This window comes from Enhydra lutris, unplaced genomic scaffold, assembly GCF_002288905.1.
Source record: "Enhydra lutris kenyoni isolate GAN:26980312 unplaced genomic scaffold, ASM228890v2 scaffoldscaffold6, whole genome shotgun sequence".
NCBI lineage: Eukaryota > Metazoa > Chordata > Mammalia > Carnivora > Mustelidae > Enhydra > Enhydra lutris.
This window is the reverse complement of record NW_019154090.1, coordinates 38,838,416-38,859,260: the sequence shown is the minus strand read 5'-3', so window position 1 is coordinate 38,859,260 and position 20,845 is coordinate 38,838,416. Positions and strand designations below refer to the sequence as shown.

General features: G+C 34.7%; 1 protein-coding gene across 2 annotated transcripts in view; it reads left to right on the top strand.

The window, feature by feature from the left end:
* The window catches only part of LOC111141537 (ESF1 nucleolar pre-rRNA processing protein homolog), a 62,100-nt gene that overhangs the window by 8,227 nt on the left and 33,028 nt on the right, over positions 1-20,845 (top strand). For both annotated transcript variants that reach the window (XM_022494148.1, XM_022494149.1), the window contains exons 5-9: positions 749-849; positions 1,833-1,985; positions 4,142-4,256; positions 5,901-6,048; positions 11,726-11,887. In XM_022494148.1, the coding sequence (XP_022349856.1) occupies positions 749-849; positions 1,833-1,985; positions 4,142-4,256; positions 5,901-6,048; positions 11,726-11,887 (679 nt within the window). The remainder of the gene's footprint in view (positions 1-748; positions 850-1,832; positions 1,986-4,141; positions 4,257-5,900; positions 6,049-11,725; positions 11,888-20,845) is intronic.

Genomic DNA, 20,845 nt, shown 5'->3' with positions numbered 1-20,845 from the left:
AATGAGTAAGGAAAACTCAAATCCCCTATTTAATAAATTGCATATTGTAGAGAACTCAGAAAAGCATGTATTGGTTAGCAAAAATACATTAAACCCAGTAATGTCAAAATAATACAAATTAATACAGTTTTATTTTTTCTCAAAAGTAGCCAACATACGAAATTACCAAATCCCAGTGAGGGTGAATCCTTTTTCTTTTACCAAGACCCTATAAACTGTGTGGTAAGATTACTATCAGTTCTTTTCTATTTAAAGTATTTCTTAAGGCATTGGATAAATGATATGACTTGAGAGAAAACAAAATTGTTTTTCTTTATGTTTTATATACTTCCTTAATCGTTTTGTGTATTTTATGCCAACTATTTAACCGAGTCGTGTGTGTGTGTGTGTGTGTGTGTGTGTGTGTGTGTGTGTGTACGTACTTTAAGTTCCTTGAGCACTTAGAGTCGTCTTTTGCTTTTCTTAATTTTTCCTTTGGATCCCAGGACCATCTTGTTTTAGTTGACGTATGCAGGAGATAAATCTATTTTTGTTCTCAAGCTCCATATCTGTTACTCTCCAGCGAAAACTATTTTTAAGGAGATTCCTCAGGGTGTTTTAGCTTCCTGTAGTAGGTTTGGAAGTGAGTCATCCTTGCTGTTTTCATCGAGTTTGCTTGTAACTCTCAGAATTCCTGACCCTGACAGGTCTGGACGTTTTAAGAAAAGTAAAGTATAAATTACATTGATCTTATTTTTTGTGTGTCTAGATATATCCTTCGGAGTTTGGAAAGGAGAGGATGAAGGAAGAGCAAGTTCAAGGACCAGTAGAGTTATTAAGTATTCCTGAAGATGCTCCTGAAAAGGACTGGTATTAACCTGTTACAGAAAATAAAACTAAATCTCCTAAGTTCATTTTGCTAATTCAGAATTCTGGTCACTTTAATGGGACTAAAGTATATGTTGTACCTGCCTTTCATAGTTTAAAACAAGTTGCAAGCAGATTAAAGTCTATCAGAAGTGGCACACTATTCCAACAACCTTTTGTGTGTATATTCATATTTCTATATTCACCAAAACAATTATTGCAGTTTTGAAAAACATTTCGTGATTAGACTGATTTAAGGTTCTCAACCTCTTTGCTTTTAGTAAGTTTTGCTTTTTTCCTGGAATGTTGCTTTCCATATATGTGGCACTGAAACCCTGTTTGCCTTCGAAATATATACTTTTTTTAAAATTTAAGGATTAAATAAAAAAATAAGTTTTTATCATCATAATGTATAGAAAAAAATTTAAGGTAGTTTTTAAACCACTAGGTGGAGCTATATGTGCATGTAATAAATACGGTAGTTAAATAGATTAGTGGCAGAACAGCCAATGAAGACCCTCAAGGAGTGTGTTGTAGTTCAATGAAATTAAACTTACAACCATTTAGACTTGACAACACATAAATCTGGAATAAACATTTTCAAGATTAGGAATTTCTTTGTACTTAGAGCTAATGTTTTCCTAGCATATTTATTTAATACAGTGATCTTGTTCAGGAGTTTTACTTGAGAGACTATAGGTGGTAGCAAAACAAAAAAGACTATTCAAGAATTAAAATTATGAGTAAGCATATGTAATTCTCACATGTTTTTTTTCTGGATACTAAATTTCAATCAATATATTATCAGAATAATAAATGGAGCTTAAATATCTAATGCCTATAAAGGTAGAATTGAAGGAAAGATGGATTGGGATGAAGGCCAGGTTTTAATATATTTTTCTTGAAATAATCACATTTATTTTTTAAAGGAAGGTAGGTATTTGTGTTCCTGAATAAGTAAGCTTAATGAGTTTTCTACCTTTTAGGACTTCTAGAGAAAAATTGAGAGATTATCAATTCAAACGACTCAAATACTATTATGCAGTAGTAGACTGTGACTCTCCTGAAACAGCTGGTAAAATTTATGAGGATTGTGATGGCCTGGAATTCGAAAGTAGTTGTTCATTCATAGATTTAAGGTAATCCAGTATGTGTCTTGCCAGTTTTATCTTGTAGCATAATATTATTGTAGGAAGTAAGATGTTAGACTGGTAGTATTTTCTGTTGTTTCATATTGTAAAAGAGGGTTTTTTGCTTTAGGTGAACTCTGTCCTATGGAACATCACTCAACAAAGAAAACTATAATGAGAAAATTTTAAAGTGTTTTGTATGAGTCACACTACATTTATATCCTGAATTTCCAATATATTGGCAATGTTTTTAGGATAATGGCTTATATGCGGTGATATTTCTTTGCAACTCTCTTTTAGAACTAGGAGCCAGGTGAATTAACTTTGAAAAAAGGCACCAAGGTGGCGGCAAAGGAATTTCCTAATAAACTGGTTCCTCTAGACCTGTGCTCTCTAATACAGTAGTTACTAGTCATATCTGACTATTTAGTTAAAATTTTAAAAAATTTTATATTTATTCATTTGCTTCATCACTAGACACATTTGAAGTACTTACTGGCCATATGTTGGACAGAGCAGATATAGGACATTGCTATCATCACAGAAGGTTCCATTGGATGGTGCTGCTCTATATGCTCAGTGAAAGGATGGTGTTGCTGGCTTTGTCTTCAGACTTAGGCATTATTTTCACCCCATGTGCAGGTTTCACTGGCCCAAAGCTGAAAAACGTTAAATGGTGGTAAATGTCAGTTCTGAGGAAACGGGAATCTGAACTACTATACCATTTTTTCATTAGCCTCATGTTTTTGAACCCAGTAAATCATTCTCCTGTGACACTTGGAATAGAAATCAGTTCTTTGTTTCCAAGTTTGTGAGAGGCTTTGTTCTCAAAATGAAATATTTCTGGGGGAAGAAAATGCATCATTTCATAGGCCCTGGCTTTCATATTTGAAAGGCATTTGGACTGGTATAAAAATACAAATAAAAGTTTTTTAATTGATAATTTAAGGTAAGATTTTAGTATGCTGGCATTTATAACAAGAAGGGCTTATCTCATCAGACAAGTATTTCTTTCTCTTCTTTTAACAATTTCAATAGGAGGTACTTGTTTTGAGTGTTTAAATAGTAGGTACCAAACATTTGTTAGAATGTCAATCTCCTTGGGTTTCATGAATTCATGTTAACATGTTCTTTTCAGGTTCATTTTGTTCTGCTTCCTTTTTGGAATAAGGATAGAATAAGGATAGTTAGAATAAGCTCTGGCAGGCCTAGAAAATAAGATCAATGAGCATGGAAAAAAATTACATTCCCTGTTTTATTTTGTTAAACATAACATCAGAAAAGAAAGTTGAGTTTTCTGCTACCATCCAATTGTCTAGAAACTTTGTTTCATCTGCCTCAAAATATAAATGCATGCATATTAATAACACTTAAAAATATTGATTTCAGATTTTTTTCTTCTAGTCTTTGTAAAAGTATTGCTGGAGAAGGATATTTTGTAAACCTAATGAGCCTTAATTACCTTTTTCTTCCCCCTAGGATAATTTTTGGTGGATAATAGAGCAAATGCCTTTTGTGTGTATGGAACCAAAATCTCCTTATATAAATTACAAAACCTAATATATTAACCATAGAGTTTTTCACCCTATGTTTTAGCCTGATGCTTAAGCATTGTCAGACAATTACAGTGGTTAATTAACATCTAACAGCTAATTATTTGTGAAAATAATTATAAATTATCTTTGTAAGATAAGATTATGAAGATTTTTTAGTCATAAAGAATCAACCTTAAGCGTTTTTCTTATTTTCAGTGACACCTTATGTGTCTGATACTTTACATTCAGAACACTTATCTACTACTAATTCTGTTCGATCTTCAGCATATCATATAGCAAATGAAGACTGTGCAGGAGTCTAGGTCTTTTTGAAATATGAGGGACCCATGTGTGTTTGCACCTGACTCATATTAACTGACTCCCAGCACAGGGCTTCTGCCCACAGAGTTCACTCAAATTTAGTGGAATTAGAGATTTATAGTTCATGAATTTCAGAAATTTTGTGCCAAGGTTATTTCTAACATAGTTTGCCCCATCTACATATGTGTTCTATAGAAACTTTTATGGTATGCATATATAAACTATAACTAATTAGAAGAGAACCTAAACTCTGGTTGTTTATCACTACAGCATATGTTTAAATAAATTTATTTTTTCTTTGCTTCTTAGGTTTATACCAGATGATACTACTTTTGATGATGAGCCCAAGGACGTAGCCTCAGAAGTGGATTTAACAGCATATAAACCAAAATATTTCACATCTGCTGCAATGGGAACATCAACGGTATCTCTTAACTTTTAAAAATGTATAGCTGGACTCTTGCTTTCAAAAAAGAATTTGTGTATTATTTACTTATAGCATCTTCAGAAATGGGAAGTATTCAAAATTTTAATGCACAAATACAAATAGAAGTGAGACAAAAGTGTATTTGCATTTTTATCTACCACATCTGTTTGAACCTATTTTCAGATTTTTGTTACCCTTTTAAGCTTGAGTCAATACCTGCAAATGTTTCTTTTTTCCTCTATCTTTCCCATATATTCTTATTCAGTTAAATTCTTTAATAGGTAATATGTCAGTTATTAATATCCTGAGGAGGGGGAGGGAGGTAACAACCTCAAATCACAGTTAAAACCAGTGGAAATTTCAAATAGGAACACATTTTTTTCTGCAGATACAGCCTAAAATTATAAAAACAATTGAAGTAGAATAATTCAGGACTATTAGATATCACATTATTGCTTAGTAATGAAGAGCCAGAAGATTTCTATTGAATTAATTTGTTACTTAGCTGCCTACCTTCTCTCTTCTCCTTTCCCCTACCCCCACCATAAACCTTCTGCCCACGGATAGACTCTGCAGGAACCACACAGGTTTCCCATTGCTTTTTCTGTGAGAGACCACTGTGCTTTTCTGAGAATAGGCTGGTGGTAGAGAAAGCTACCGTATCTGTCACCTGCATACTATGTTGGGTACTGTTTGGCCTTGTTTAGTTACTGAGTATGGGAAAACCCCACTGTTATGTGATAAATGACGTTTAAAAGCTTCAGTAACATAAAATATAGGGCCAGGTTATTTTCAAGACTGAAAAATGACCGAGGCAAGTCTGTCCGGACAGCCATTCTGGAATTCTAGGGTCCAGCCATACCATCCACGTATAGACATCCAGTTCCAGCAGCAGCTTTATGGTTATCACTCTGACAAATTATCAGAATAGGGATAATATGACTGACTAATCAGAACTTCTAAGGTAATGACAGCTATCTTAAAGATTCCCTTTGTTAATTGATGCCCATTTTGTTGTCCTTATCTGAGGAGATTAGACTGAGGGAAAAAAAAAAAAAACAAGGGTAGGGGACCTACCCTTTGATGAAGCTAAAACTTCTGACAAGACCCTGTCTGAGAATGGGGGCAGCATGGAGGACAGGAGCCAAACCAGTCATGCTATAGATGAATTTCTGTATCATGGGGGTTTACCGTACTTCCAACCAGTACATGCCTTTCTTATCAGTGGCTCTTAATCTTTTTTGGAAAAGGGACCCTACTGAAATTCTGTTGAAAGCTTTATGAATAGATTTCGTGTAGTTTGTAGACCTCCTGAAAAACTTAGAACTCCAGGTGAAAAACATGTTTTTGTTGATTTATAATGTTAACTTTTTCACTGTGCATTTTATTTCTTTTCCCTATAATTAGTTGAATTTTTACTCCTAATATTAGAATAGCTTGCATATAGCAGAGAGTTAGGAAGGAAAAGGTACAGGTTAATGGATATGGTTCCTCTTTCATAAGTAAAATACTTCCTATTATGCATGTCATTAATTATTTGTTTTAGCATTTTTTTTTTAGCTACATCCACAGTAGTGATAAACATTCTGTGAGTAAGAGTTACTGACACTTCTGTTTTTATGTTTGTTTTATTGATGAAAGGTGGAGATCACATGGGATGAGACAGATCATGAAAGAATTACAACACTCAACAGGAAGTTTAAAAAGGAAGAGCTTTTGGACATGGATTTTCAAGCCTACTTAGCTTCCTCTAGTGAGGATGAAGAAGAAATAGAAGAGGAGCTACAGGGTATTTGTTAATCTTTTGATATTTTACATTTGTAAGCATTTAGACTGTGCCTAATCTAGACTTGTTAATGGAAATATGTCTTTGGTTGTAGCTTAAAAGGGAGTGCCAAGCTAATTCTTAAGCTGTCTGCAAAGCATACTCTCATGTATAGTGTTATATATACCTGCAGATAGTATTTGAAATTTTTTATTTAGAGGTATTTTTTTAGCCTGGATTTCTTTAACCATGAACATTTTGTTTAAAACTGTACCAGACAAAAAAAGCCTGGCCTTTTACATTTGTCCTAATTCATATAGTTTTGCAGTCTCTTAACAAACTAGTAAAATGCCTTATTACCCCTCCTTTTTTTTTTTTAACTAAGAGCTTCTTTTGGATTGACGGATTATTTTTTTAAGATTTATTTATTTATTTTAGATAGAGCGCACAAGTGGGAGGGACAGAGGGAGAGGGAGAGAGAATCCCAGGCAAACTTATCACAGGCCTGAGATCATGACCTGAGCCAAAACTGAGAGCTGGATCCTTAACAAACTGTGCCACCCAGGTGCCCCAGTTGATTGAATATTTTTATATCCATTTCTCTACGAATAGTTTAGAAGGTAAACTGTTTCTGTCCATTTAGTGATTATCCTAGAAATTGTGACTTGCATTCTTAATTTGTTAAGGTCTAATAGTAATTAATATTTTTACCCTCCTAGATAATACAGGGAATCTTAAAACAACTCTCATCCTATCCTATGTATTGTAATTCTGTTTTTTTGTAAGTCCTATGAGCTGTTAATATTTAAACTGCCATTATTTCCATTTACCCACATTTCCTATACTTTCTTAAATCTCACACTTATATCTAGGATCATTTTCATTCTACCTTATGTATATCCTTGATAAGTTCTGTTAGTATTTGCTGGTGTCAAACTCTCTTGAGTTTTAGTATAAAAATATCCTTATTTTGCTTTCATCTGTGAAAGATACTTCCACATGCAAAAAATTGTAGGTGGGAGGTCCTCTCCATCCCCACACTGATGATAATATCCTACAGCCTTGTAGTTTCATTGTTGTTTTTGATAAGTCGATTGTCTTTTTTTCAGTCTTTTGAAGATTATCTGAATTTTCTTTTTTCTTTTGACTGCTTTAAAATTTTTTTTTCTTTTTTTGGTCTTTCTACAGTTTTACTACAATAGTAGATTTCTTTTTATTCGTGTGCTTGGGGGTTGTTGGGTTTCTTGCATTTGTGTCATGGTATCTTCCATCAGTTTTGGAATTTTCTCAGCCATTATCTAATTACATATTTCTTCTAACCTGTCCTGGGATTTCAAGTAAGTATATATATTATTTCTTTCCAGTATGACTTCCATCTTGCTACTGTCATAGGTTTCTTAATCTGTTGTCTCTCTGCTGTGTTCTGGATATTTTCTTTTGACCTATCTTCCAGTTCATTAATTTGCTTTTCAGCAGTGTTAAATCTGTTGATAGACCTATCCATTGAGTTCCTAATTTTGGTTATTGTATTTTTCCTGTTTGTAAAGTCCTGTTTGGCTATTTTTCAAATCAGCAATAACACTTTTTATAATTTTCTATTCATTGCAGATATTTTTAATCCTTATCTCTGTGAATGGTATAAGCATGTTTTTGTAGTCCATGTGTGATAATTTCAGTATTTTAAGTCTTTTGGGGTTCATTTTTTGTTACTTTACAAGATATTTCTCCTTTGTTTATTTGTATACATGGTTAACTTTGTGTGCTAATTTGATAGTTGAGATGAGTATCTGATCAGACAGAACTTTCATTTACTGTGGTCATTCTAGGACTACATTACTCCAAAGGTTTAAGGCTTCAGGTTCCTGGGACTTTGTGGGTGATGCAAGTCTTCATGAAGGCTGGTTTACTTCTGGTTGGCTTCTACCCTAATTGTTTATCCTTCTGGGTCCCTGCTTAAGGTGGACATAGTAGTTGTCTTCTCTTCTCTGGTAACATTTGTCCTCTTGGCCCTGCCAGGCTGCCAAAACTAGTTTAGTTTTATAGTTTTTATAGTTTTTAGTTTTTTTTTTTTTTTTTAGATTTTTATTTATTCATTTGACAGATAGAGATCATAAGTAGGCAGAGAAGCAGGCAGAGAGAGAGGAGGAAGCAGGCTCCCTGCTGAGCAGAGAGCCTGATGCAGGGCTCCATCCCAGAACCCTGGGATCATGACCTGAGCCAAAGGCCCTAACCCACTGAGCCACCCAGGTGCTCCTGTAGTTTTTAGTTTTATATCTGTTTCTTCTGTGGATCAGTAAATGTTCTTAGGAAAAAAATAAATCTTGAATATAGGATCAACTCTCTGGTACTCCCTTCTTGATTTTGAGTCGATAATTTTTTACTAATTTATCAGTTCTTTGAAGGTTTTTTTTTTCTTTTTTTAAACCCCTTGAAGATTTTAAAAATATTTCATCTGACTTGATATGCTTGGTGAAAAGATTGGTCTGAAGTGTCTAGCTTGCCATGAATAGAAGCAGAAGTTCTCAAATTATCTTTTATTTAAAATTTTGTTTTGATGATTGAAATGTTCAATAGCATATTTTCTAATTGTATATGCTAATTGCTTAAAATAACTCATTTTTAAAAAATAGAACCAAAAAAAATCTTTTTTCCTGTATGTAGTATGGCTCTGTTTGGAAATGGCTGCTTAATTGTAATTTCTTAATCAGTTTTTGGTTGATGCTGTCTCCCTGATATATTCACATCTTCATTTATTTATCTGATAGAATTCCCAGTCATGCAAAATTGTGTTAAGAGGTTTAGTGCTGACAACAAATACCATAAATGTTAAGCATAAGTATTTTAAATTAGCAGTCATGAATATTCTTGCTTTTATTTATAGCTTAATATTTTTCATAGCTGTCTTTTGGTTTTGGTTTTTTATATGTATTATTTTTGTGACCTGAACATCAAATTAAATTCTTCTTTAGTATTAACATAGGACCACTAATTCTTAACTTTTTTAGGTCCTATGATTGGCCTGTCATCATTTCTTTAAACTACTGAAGACACTGCTTCATTTTCTGAGTTTTTCATAAAGTGCTACTCTTGAACTATGCTTTACACATGGAATGGAAAATCATGCTTAATCATTCTAGTTTCTTTGTTCAGACATCTCATATTAATAAAACCACATAATTTCTTAGGTATTTAATAGTCTTTGAAAAAGTATGATTTGCAGGAGTAGTTATGGGCACAAAAGCCTTCTCATTTATTTTAAGGCCTCAGTGGCTGTTGCTTGTTAATGTTTTGGCTTTCCAAACAATTGAGTGACCATTTTATTTCTAGTGTGCCCAGAAGAGCTAAGCCCTTTTTCAGATAGCCTTTGAAATATATATACTTATTTATCTATATATTCTTTTTATTCATAATGCTTATATGGTCATTTAGCACTTTCTGAAAATTCCGGTTAGTTTTTCTTCATTAGCTCTAGATTAAAGGAAAGAAGAGAACATGTATACTTGTGAAGATTGGTTGTATGTTAACAGTTTTCTTTGATTGGTTTGGGAGAACTGATACAAATTTTAAAATGACATTATTGGCATTTGGACAAAAATGTATTAATTTGTCAGTATATTCTTAAGATCTTGGGCCCTTTGGTTTCAAAGCCTGAGTTTACCACATAATAGAGTTATATAGATCAGGTTTCCTAAGCCCTTTTGCTTTTCTTTCCATAGATATGAAATGAGGATAATAATAGTACCTGGCTCATGGTTGGAAAGATTGAGTTAATGTTCATAAAGTGCTTAGCGTACTATCCCATATCAAATATTTTTATTTCTAAAACTTTAAGAATTAGTGGCTTTTTGTTTGACATATACTACTCATTAAGTTTTAAAAGCATGCATTTTTCTTCAGTATTTTAATTGATTGCCAGCTTACTTTAATCTATAATTTAGTGCCTCTGATAGATACATTAAAATATTTGAATGCGTTGAAGTTAGTAGATGTTCCCAGTGTTTATAAAAGATCGTTGCAGGGCTTCCAACCGTTGGATTTTTTTTTCATTCCTTATATAGAAGTAAGGCTTTCACAAATTATTGTCTTTGAATTGGAAAAAAACAGACATACATGAGCTATCCCACATTTTAGAGCTTCAGAAAGTAAAATTTTAGTACTGGAAAAAATCAATTTAAAGAAGGGCATCAGAGACTTACCACTAAAATTTCAACCTGGAAGGAGCTTGCTTCTAATTATGTTTTCAGAAGTAAGCTTTTAATAGAAAGAAATACATTGCCATTTTGTTAATGTGTTCCTGATGTTTTATCCATTGAATTATGGGATACATGACAGAATTCCATCCAACATTATTTTTGTGGCACAAAGCACAAACAGGAAAAAAATGAATTTCAGCTGTTTGAGTGAAAATATAAAAGTGTGATAGGATGGAAAGAATGTCCTGGACTATTTTTTTATTCATTTAGAGGAAAAAAAACTATGAAAACGTTTACTTAACCAGTGCTTTTTCCATGTCACCTTTTTTAAGATGTAAGGACAATCTTAACATTGATGTTTGAAAGCTAAATGCTTAATGATGTTAGACATTTTTAGTGACCAGTTAGCCATAGCTTATAGAGGAGAGGGTCTTTATTATGCTGCTTCTAAATTTTCCTCTACCAGGGACGTTTAGTCAATTCAATAAGTCTGTATGTTTTGCATTAAAACCCAGGTTCTCAATTTATGTTTTTGACTTGGAAAATTACAGTGGAAATACAGAACAAACAAACTTTTCACGTATTAGTTTTCTTCGGTATTTGTTGGCCATGAATTTTATATTGTTCCTTTGTATTCTGATTATTTTTTATAAAATTAGGAAATGGAAATGTGGATATTTTTCCTCACAGGGATATTAGTTGAATTAATTTCTAATTTATTCACTTTTATTCTCAGTGTATTGATGACATCCTGAGAGTAAGCATACTTTTATTCAGCATCAAATGGAAAAGATTCGTAATTGTTTGTTTTAGATTTCGTGGAACTTCCTTTATCTGCCTCTTGAGCATAAATAGTTAAATCCATGTACCAAATGCATCCTAACAATATTCAGCCTCCTTTTAGTAACCGTAACATTTTAAAGCCAGTGTGCAGGTGGTGGAAGACATAAAGAGGGATAAAATGCTATTTCCCCTGTCTTGTTTATAGGGAAGAGACAGTCCAAGGATGTTGCATATTTAGTAAATTATTTGGAAACATGAATTTTAATAAAAAAGGAGAGTCCCAATATCCTGCTTAGACAGGGCTAACTTACATTGCAGTTGATTTTTATTATAAACAACACCAAATGCTTTCATCTAATTCATTTAATATTAAGTTTGTCTGAGGGGCGCCTGGATGGCTCAGTTGTTAAGTGTCTGCCTTCGGTTCCGTTCGGGTCATGATCCCAGAGTCTTGGGATTGAGCCCCACATTGGGCTCCCTGCAGCAGGAGGCCTGCCTCTCCCTCTCCCACTCCCCCTGCTTCTGTTCCCTCTCTCGCTATCTCTTTCTCTGCCAAATAAATAAATAAAATCTTTTTTTTTTAAATGTTTATCTGATTTTGGTATTCTGTTGTTGCATCTTATCTGACAACAACTTTTAGAAGGTGCTGTAGTGACTGAAATTTAAATACTGGATTTAAAAGTCAATTATTTCTGTGTATTAAATGAAATTTATTTTTTTATTAGGTGATGATAAAGTCAGTGTGGAAGAAGAGGGGAAAACAAAGAAAAGTCAGAAGGATGATGAAGAACAAATTGCTAAATACAGGCAGCTCTTGCAGGTTATTCAAGAAAAAGAAAAGAAAGGCAAAGAAAATGATATGGAAATGGAAATTAAGTGGGTTCCAGGTAAGAATTAGGTATTCATTAAATGTTCACTTGTTTTTCTTCATTTCAAGATGTTGAGTGCATTTTAGATATGAAGGAAAAGAATATTAACTCTTGGAAACATAAGCCTAAAAAAAAAAAAAATCTTATTTGCCGGGAATATTTTGGTGAGGAAGTTAACATGGTAATTGCATACATCATTTAATTCCCTTGAGGACTAGTGTTTTAGACTCTTGCCAGTTTATTCTTGATTGGTTTCTTTGATTTACTAACTACAAATTATTTCTGTCTACTTATGAGGTAGAACTTTCCTAGGTTTGATTCCAGTATGCTCAGTATATACAGACTTGAATCCAGGCACCATGCATTCTAAGATCGTTAAACATCTTTTTAAAATGTGTAATTCATAAGTGAACTTTTCTCCCATAACTCCTACTAATCCTTAATTACCAAGGTTTCACTAGCACAGAATATGTAATACATAGTTTTCCATCTCAGTTTTGCTGTGAAGAGTCAAAGAAATACAGCATCATAAGTGATTTTTATAACTGCCTTGAAGGGCTCCACAAACTTTTTTTAAAGTGGTACAATACTAATTAAAACCATGTCAAAGCTAAGCAAAGAAAAAAGCTACTATAAATGAGGATTGTTTTCTAGAATACCCATTTTTTTAGCAACCTGAGCAAAGCAGCATGTACCCTTGGAACCAGTATTGGTTTTGGAGATTACTGCTGTTTACATACATGTATATCTTTTTTTTAAATTTCAGTATAGATAACACACGGTGTTACATTCGTTTCCAGTGTACAACATACATGTATATCGTTTAAAGCTAGGTAGAATTTTTGACCAAGATTCAGTTCTTTTGGCATAATTCATCTCTAGATGAAAGAATGCTAACAACTTGTAAGAATATCATTGCTAAAAATTAAGTGTTCTATTTTCAATTATATCTTTTTTTTTTTTTACAACTAGTATGTTTACTCACTGGGAATAAAATGTTTGCATAAGATTTTTATTTGTGGGCATATTTTTGATATTTGAGAGTTGATTGACTATTGTAATAAATTTCCTAGAGTGGAGTCATCCCCTGCATATTCCTGTAGGAAGGTGGTACTATGTTGTAGTCCATTTCTTTTAAACATTTGTCTTCTGCAGGAAGTGGTGGTAAGAAAAAATGAAATTTAGTAGTGTTATCATCTGAACGATGGTTGGGAGAATTCAGTTTAACCTGGAGAGGAAAAGTCTAAAAAGTGACTTACTAATTATTTTCAAGTATTTGCAGAATGAATATATTAATGAAGACATCATTACTCTTAGTACTTCAGAAATCAGTATTTTTGCTGGTAAATCAAATTTGAAGGAAAATAGAGTTTAGCATAATATAAAGAGGAGTTCTCTTCATCATTAGAATTGTCCAGCAAAAAATCAAAGATGCTACTTTAAGTGTTTGGATGCCCTTTTCCGTAAGTCTCTCAATAGAGTGAAATTACCATATCACCTAGGGATATTTGTGAAGCCATATTTTACTTGAGGTTCTTTACTTTATGATTCCAAGGAATGTTGAATTCTTTTTTTTTAAGTCACATAGGTTGTAACTGCAGTTTAATCTTAGAATGAGCTCAATGAATTAAGATTTTTTTTAAAAGATTTATTTATTTATTTATTTTTGAGAGAGCGAGAGAGAGAGAGAGAGAGAGAGCACATGTGTGCTGACACATAGAGAGGGAGATGAAGAGGGAGAGCAAAAATTTTCCTTAAGCAGACTCCCTGCTGAACGCAAAGCCCTAGCAGGGCTCAATCCCATGACTACGACCTGAGCCAAAACCAAGAGTCGGACCCTTAACTGACTCAGCCACCCAGGTGCCCCCAGATGAAGATAATTCAAATGAAACTTTAAAAAAAAAAAGATTCATTTGACAGAGAGAGCACAAGCAGGGGAATAGCAGGCAGAGGGAGAGAAAGAAGCAGGCTCCCTGCTGAGCAGAGAGCCTGATGCAGGGCTGGATCCCAGGACCCTGGGATAATGACCTCAGCCGAAGGCAGACACCCAACTAACTGAACCACCCAAGTGTCCCTTAAATAAACACTTAAATTGAAGTATTCACTTGACCGAGAAGGCAGATTTATAATAAACTTGATTGAGAAGTTTTATAACAAATATTTCAGCTTTGTCAAGTGAACCAGGTCAAACCTTTGTCTATGGTAATACAGTTATATATGGAAAATATAAAGTGATAGTTATACTTGTATTTATAACTAGAAGATATAAGCAATACAGTTTTCCTGGGATAAACCTCACTTGGTTGTGGTGTACTACATTTTTTATATGTTCCTGGATTCAATTTAGTAATATTTTGTTAAAGATTTTTGCACCTGTGTAAAATGAAGAGTATTTGTTTATAGTTTTTGTTTCTTGCAGTGTCCTTGGTTTTTGGTGTCATTCCTGAAATGAATTGTGAACTGTTCCCTTTTCTATTTAGCAGTACATTTTTTATCTTGACTTTAATTTCCAGATACAACATTGTCACAGAAAATACTTTGAAAATGAAAAATTATCATCTATAATTCCACTACCCTAATTTAGCGACTGAATGATTAGTTGGATTGATTTAATTTATCATTTCTCTATTGTTGAATACTTAATCATATTTCTAATCTTTCATTGCCATAGACTTATGGCTGTTGGGAAGAAATGTGACTAAAGGCCATTAGCAATCTCAAACCCACAAATATCAGTATTTTCTTTTTAAAGATTTTATTTATTTGACAGAGATCACAAGTAGGCAGATCAGCACGCAGAGGTGGGGGGAAGCAGGATACCCCCTGAGCAGAGAGCCCAATGTGGGGCTCGATCCTAGGACCCTGAGATCATGATCTGAGCTGAAGGCAGAGGCTTGACCCACTGAGCCACCCAGGCGCCCCCAAATAACAGTATTTTCTTAGACTCTTCACATTCATCACCAGCTAAGTAACTGACTTGCTATTTTAGGGCTTTTTTACTTTTAAACTTTTTTTTTCCTTTTTTTTTTTTTTTAAACAAAGTTGGCCATCCTCTCCCTTCTCCGTTTCAGAAATGTCTGTGCATATAGAGAATAGTCAGACCACAGGGAAAAGCTAATGCGGGCAGTCAGGCTCACTCAGTAGTTAGTTATGTGACTTCCTCATTCACATAGCAACTTGACATGTGCTGTGGATCAACCTGTGGTTCTCTCACAAGCTGTTAAAACTACCAGTGTTAAAACCTCAAATGTTAAATCTCAGATGCCAAGCATCTAGGATGTTATAAATAATCTATAGCTTTTTCCATATTTTGAATTATTATTATAGGATAGCTTCCCAGAAATGGAATTACTAAGAAAAAGCATGAACACTTTTGTGTCTTGATATTAGTGCCAAATTGCTTTCCAAAAGGGTTGTACTAGCTTATAATGCCTTCAACAATAGGTAGAAGTGCCAGTTTCATGGACTTAATTGGGAATATTTTTTTTTTTTTACTGCTAATCGAATGGAGGAAAATTGATATTCTGATACATAGTGCATTTTGTAAGTCTTCAACCATAGTATTTTTGAAGGCCTCAGTTAGGGTATCGCTATCTGTGGATCTTTGGTATATACATGAACACAACTATGTATGTGTATGTATGTGTGTAATGTTAAGGGTCTGTTATATACTACATGTTAAATGACATAAATGAGCTAATCTTTCAGGATCTCTGTTTGGAAAGTGGCACTGATTAATACCTTTCTTGCTGAATCTGAGATGTTTATAAAGGTACCTAATAAGCTAGAGTATGATTCATGTCATATGTGTATTTTGGTGGATTTGTGTCTGACAGAATGTATCTTCCCTATAACAATTACCCTGAACCTTGGGACTTTTTACAATGCTATACTTCAGTAAACCACAAAGGGTCAGTATGAGTTTATACTACATCGTTCATCGGTTTCTCTGTGGCTTCATTTCCAAAATATTAAGCTCTTCAGAAAAGTAAGTACCCTTAATCACTAACACTTGTTGGAATATGCTTTGGTTTGGTTGGATTTTTAAAAGGAATTTTAGTTCAGACTATTTAAACTTATCTTTTTATGTTGGATTATATGCTATAGTAACATCAGGAGTTTAACTCCTTAAAGGTAGAATATTAAAGGAGGCAGATAATAGGTATATAGGTGTATAACAAACTAGCCTTTCTGTTGATATTCTAGTTCCCTATAGAAATGTGATCATATAATCACATTAGTTAAGATTATAAATAAGTAAAAATGTTGAACTATAACATTTTTTTAAAAGATTTTATTTGACACAGAGAGATCACAAGTAGGCAGAGAAGCAGGCAAAGAGAGAGAGGGAAGCAGGCTCCCTGCTGAGTCGAGAGCCCGATGAGGGGCTCGATTTCAGGACCCTGAGATCATGATCTGAGCTGAAGGCAGAGGCTTAACCCACTGAGACACCCAGGCGCCTCGAATTATAACATTTTTAAATAAAGTCCTAATTCAGTATTTTGATGTTTTTAGAATAATATTTTCCATCTCAGTGTGTTGCTGAAAAGATATCCTGGCTGACTTACTTTGATAAATAGATAAGGTGATGTACGTTGGGCCTTCATCGGTGAATGTGCCTCATTAGGGAATTTGTAACATACCTACAAATAAAGGATATTCAGTTTTATCTCATATATTAAGTAACTTCTCTTATGTTAATAGTTCAAGCTAACAATTTTTTGTAGCTAATACAAGATACATATAAATAATATCTTTGAAATTCCATCCAGAATATGAATAGTGACATGTTTCTTTGTTTATAATCTTAAAAGAGACTAGATATGAGAGTCTAGTTATCTTTGGTTTAATAGATGCTGGTGAAAGAGTATCTGGTCTTTTTTTTTTTTTTTTTCTTAATATCCTTCAGGACCCCAACCCTCCTTTAAATACTTATCAGGCACCTAGTAATGCCAGGAACTATTCTAGACACTTTGTGAACAAAATATAAATCCTTGACCTCATAAATCTTATGTTCAGTTGAAGGGGAGACCGATGAGTCTAATAAAAAAAGTATTTGACTAGAAACTAGTAGAGGTCAGGAAGTGAGACATGCAGAGAAGAGTGTGAAAGCAGAGGAAATAGTAAATACACGGTCCTAAAGCTGTAGCTTATCCTGTTTAAGGAATAGCAAAGAGAGAACAGTGTGGTGGGAGTGAGTGAGTGGAGGAAAGAACAATTGATGAGGTTAGAGTGATAACATGAAGCCAGATCCTGAAGGTCTTTTAGGTTATTTAAAGGGCTTGAACTTTTTCTCTGAGTTAAATGATAAGCCACTGGAGGTTTGAGCTGATCTGAATTATTTTTTAAGAGAATCACCCTGGCTGCTGTCTTGAGAGTAGATTATGGTAGGAGGTAAGGACAAAATAAGGAAATCAGTCACAAGGCTATTGTAGTACTCTTAAGATAATGACCATCGTGGGTAGAATAGGTTTGCAAAGGAACCTCAAATATTCTCTTTTGGACACATGTTAATTTAAGATGCCTATTAGATATCAAAATAGGCATGTCAAGGAGACATTCGGATATATAATTAAGCGTTTAGGAAAGAGGCCAGAACTGGAGATCTAAATTTGGGGATCTTCATTGTCTAGGTCTCTCAAAGTGAAGAACACCAAAAGAATGAATATAGGTAGAAAAGAAAAGAGGTTCAAAAACTGATCCCTGGAACACTCCAGCATTTACAAGTTGAGTAAAACATACATTATCCAAAGGGCTGGGAAGAAGCTGCCAAAACTACAGGAAGAAATTCAGTGCTGTAGGGTATCCAGACATCCAAGTGTGAAGAAAGCATTTCAATGAGAAGATGGGTCAGTAAAATACAGACTAAGAATGATTGGTGTGGAGAGCAACAGTGATTTTGAGCTGTTTTGGTGGAATAGAAGGGATAAGATTAATGTGGGTTCAAGAGAGAATGAGGAGTGGAATTGGAGAGAATAAGTACAGACAACTCCCTTTTCTAAAATATTTGAATGCTCAGAAGTTGCAGACATTGTGACACTTCATCCGTAAAAAGTACTTCAACATGTAACTCCCAAAAACAAAGACAGTCCTCTACATTAGTGCAGTGCTGTTACCACACTAAGGGAATTTAATATTGATACAATAATAGATATTTTACTCATTCTAATAATGCTCTTTATAGTTCTTTCATGGTCCAGTGTCAGTTTTAAAGTGTCTACTGTAGTGGCTTATAGAATATCCATAATTTGGATTTATCTGTTTCCTTACAGTTAATTCCAATAAAGAGTTTTGGGCAAGAATTCTCCATATGATATTGTATATTTCCTATTGCCTCACATCATGAGGTCCCCGATGTCAATTTGTACCATTATTTTCACTTTTAACTTTGCTCACTCAGTTAAGGAGGTATCTGACTCATTTTTCCATTAAAGACATATTTTGTTTTTGGTAATTAGTGAGTTAATTAGTGAGTGGGGTGTCTATTTCCCAACAATTTAGCTCACGCCATTGGCATTCTTTGATGATCCTTGCTTGAGTCAAGTTGTTATACCATTCATTGCAAAATACTGATTTTCTGTCATTCCTCCTACATTTATTAGTTAGCATCCACCCCTTTCTTAAGTTACCATGCACTAATGGATTGACAGATCTTGAGGCATTTTCCTGTAATGGGTCACAGAGGAATGGAAAAGAAACTAGAGGAGGAAATGAGATCAAGAAAGCATTTTTCTTTCATATGGGGAAAATAACACCATGCTCCTGGGAATGATCCACCAGCAATAAGAAGAAATCATGATGCAGATAACTGTTCTAAAGTAGGCAAAAGGAGTAGGAATATTTTTACGCAAGTGGAGGAAGTGGCTTTTGGTTCTTTCCTATGGTAATTTCCTATGGTCACAGAATGGACCATTGTAACAGGAAAGAACCCAAAGAATATGGTCACAGAATAATGTATAAAAATGGCAGTGAGAGCTTGCAGTACTCTTCTGTTTGCTTGTGTTAGTGAAACAGGAAGGTCATCAGCTGAGAGCAGGAATGGGGGAGGAGGTAGAGATTTTAAAAAAAAAAAGATATGAAATAGTTGTTTAAGAAATGGTGAAGAGGGAAATTTAATAGTATTGCTGAGCAGCAATAAGAGTGGACTTGCAGTTCTTGCTCTTGTAAAGTTAGATGAATCAACATAATTATGTTTTTCTTCAGCCACATTTAATGATGTACAGTCAGGGAGTAAGGAGAGAGTTGGATTAAATCAGTGTAGAAGATTTGTCAAGTATGACCAAACAAGAGAGGGGCAAGGGGATTGAAGGTTATATGCAAGGGGTTGTTTGTAATAATGGACCAAGGTATCTGTGTTGAGTTAGGAGGAAAATGAGGGCACATTGAGAGTGAGGAATGGGGAAGAGATGAGAGGACTGATGGATTGTAGGTCCCTATGAGACCTAAGATTAGCCTTGTTAGCCTTGGAATATTAGAATAAAATGGAAAGATGGTAGCTAGTGTTTGAAGAATAGGATACTTGAAACTAAGGTTATGATTGGGACTGCAGTTTTGGGTTATGACATGATCTAGTTATGATTCTGGGAGTAAGTTTCTAAGATGAGATGGAGTGCAGGGTGATAGGAGAAGAGGAGGTCAGTGAACTGGGAGGCCCAGGGTGTTAGAAGGATTGTCTGTGTAGATACTGCAATCACCAGGAATTATGACAGGACTAGTATCAGAAAGAGTAGCAGTGAGCCAAGGGCTTAGTTCTTTAAGAAATGAGAGAAGAGACTATGGTCGTTAGATATCTCAATAAGAAGAGGTTTTAGATGGTATGGTCTCATAACGTGATATTCACAGTCAGGGACTTTAGGGAGAAGGGCCAGCAGTAGACTGAAGGTGGCAATGAGAAGTAAGAAAGACAAACTATGGGAGAGAAAAATTAACCACCTAAAAAAGATATAGGAGTATAGGCCCCAGAGGAGAACCAGGTTTCATTGAGACTTAGACTAACAGGTGAATGAAGAGGATTCTGTTGATGAATATTAATAACTGTGTCTATGACTGACTGCTAGAAGGAAGGGTGAGAAATGGGAATGTTTACCACGTTATTAGAAAAATAATTTGGAAGTTGTAGACTTCTTGTGACAGTTTTAAATAGGGATAAAGGGCATGATGAGATTAGTACTGATGGTCTTAAAGCTTTATTTATTTTTGTTTAAAGATTTATTTATTTATTAGTGAGAGCACACAAGTAGGGGTGGGGACGGGTAGAGGGAGTGGGAGAAGTATGCTCCTCGCTGAGCAAGGAACCTAATATGGGGCTTAATCCCAGGAGCCCGAGATCATGGCCTGAGCCAAAGGCAGATGCTTAACTGACTGAGCCATTCAGGCGCCCAATAGTAGTGAGACTGTGAATGTCTTTTTTTTTTTTTAGATTTTATTTATTTGACAGACAGAAATCACAAGTAGGCAGAGAGGCAGGCACAGAGAGAGGAGGAAGCAGGCCTCCCGCTGAGCAGAGAGCCCTATGCGGGCCTCGATCCCAGGACTCTGGGATCATGACCTGAGCCGAAGGCAGAGGCTTTAACCCACTGAGCCACCCAGGCGCCCCAAGACTGAATGTCTTGAGGGAGTTCTTGTCAGGAACCTAGAGCTATAGGATGCTTTTTCAAAGGAGACATGGAAGCTAGAAGAGAAGCAGCAAGGACTCCTTTTTGCTGTCTAAGCCAGCTCACTGAGGCAGGAGGTACAGTTGCAGCTCTTCCTTACTCAACTTACTCTTTCTTCCACTCTTTACATTTGTAATTTTATGTTTATTCTGTTATTTGCTTTGTCCTTTGTCCTTCCTTTTTTCCCTTTTATTCCGCCTTCATTCCTCTGTTTAGTGTCGCACTGGGAAGCTTAAACACAGAGGCACATAAATGACAGGTATCTATGGCCATTGTATTATTTATTTTCTATACAGAAGAAAAATGCTTTTGAATCAGTAGG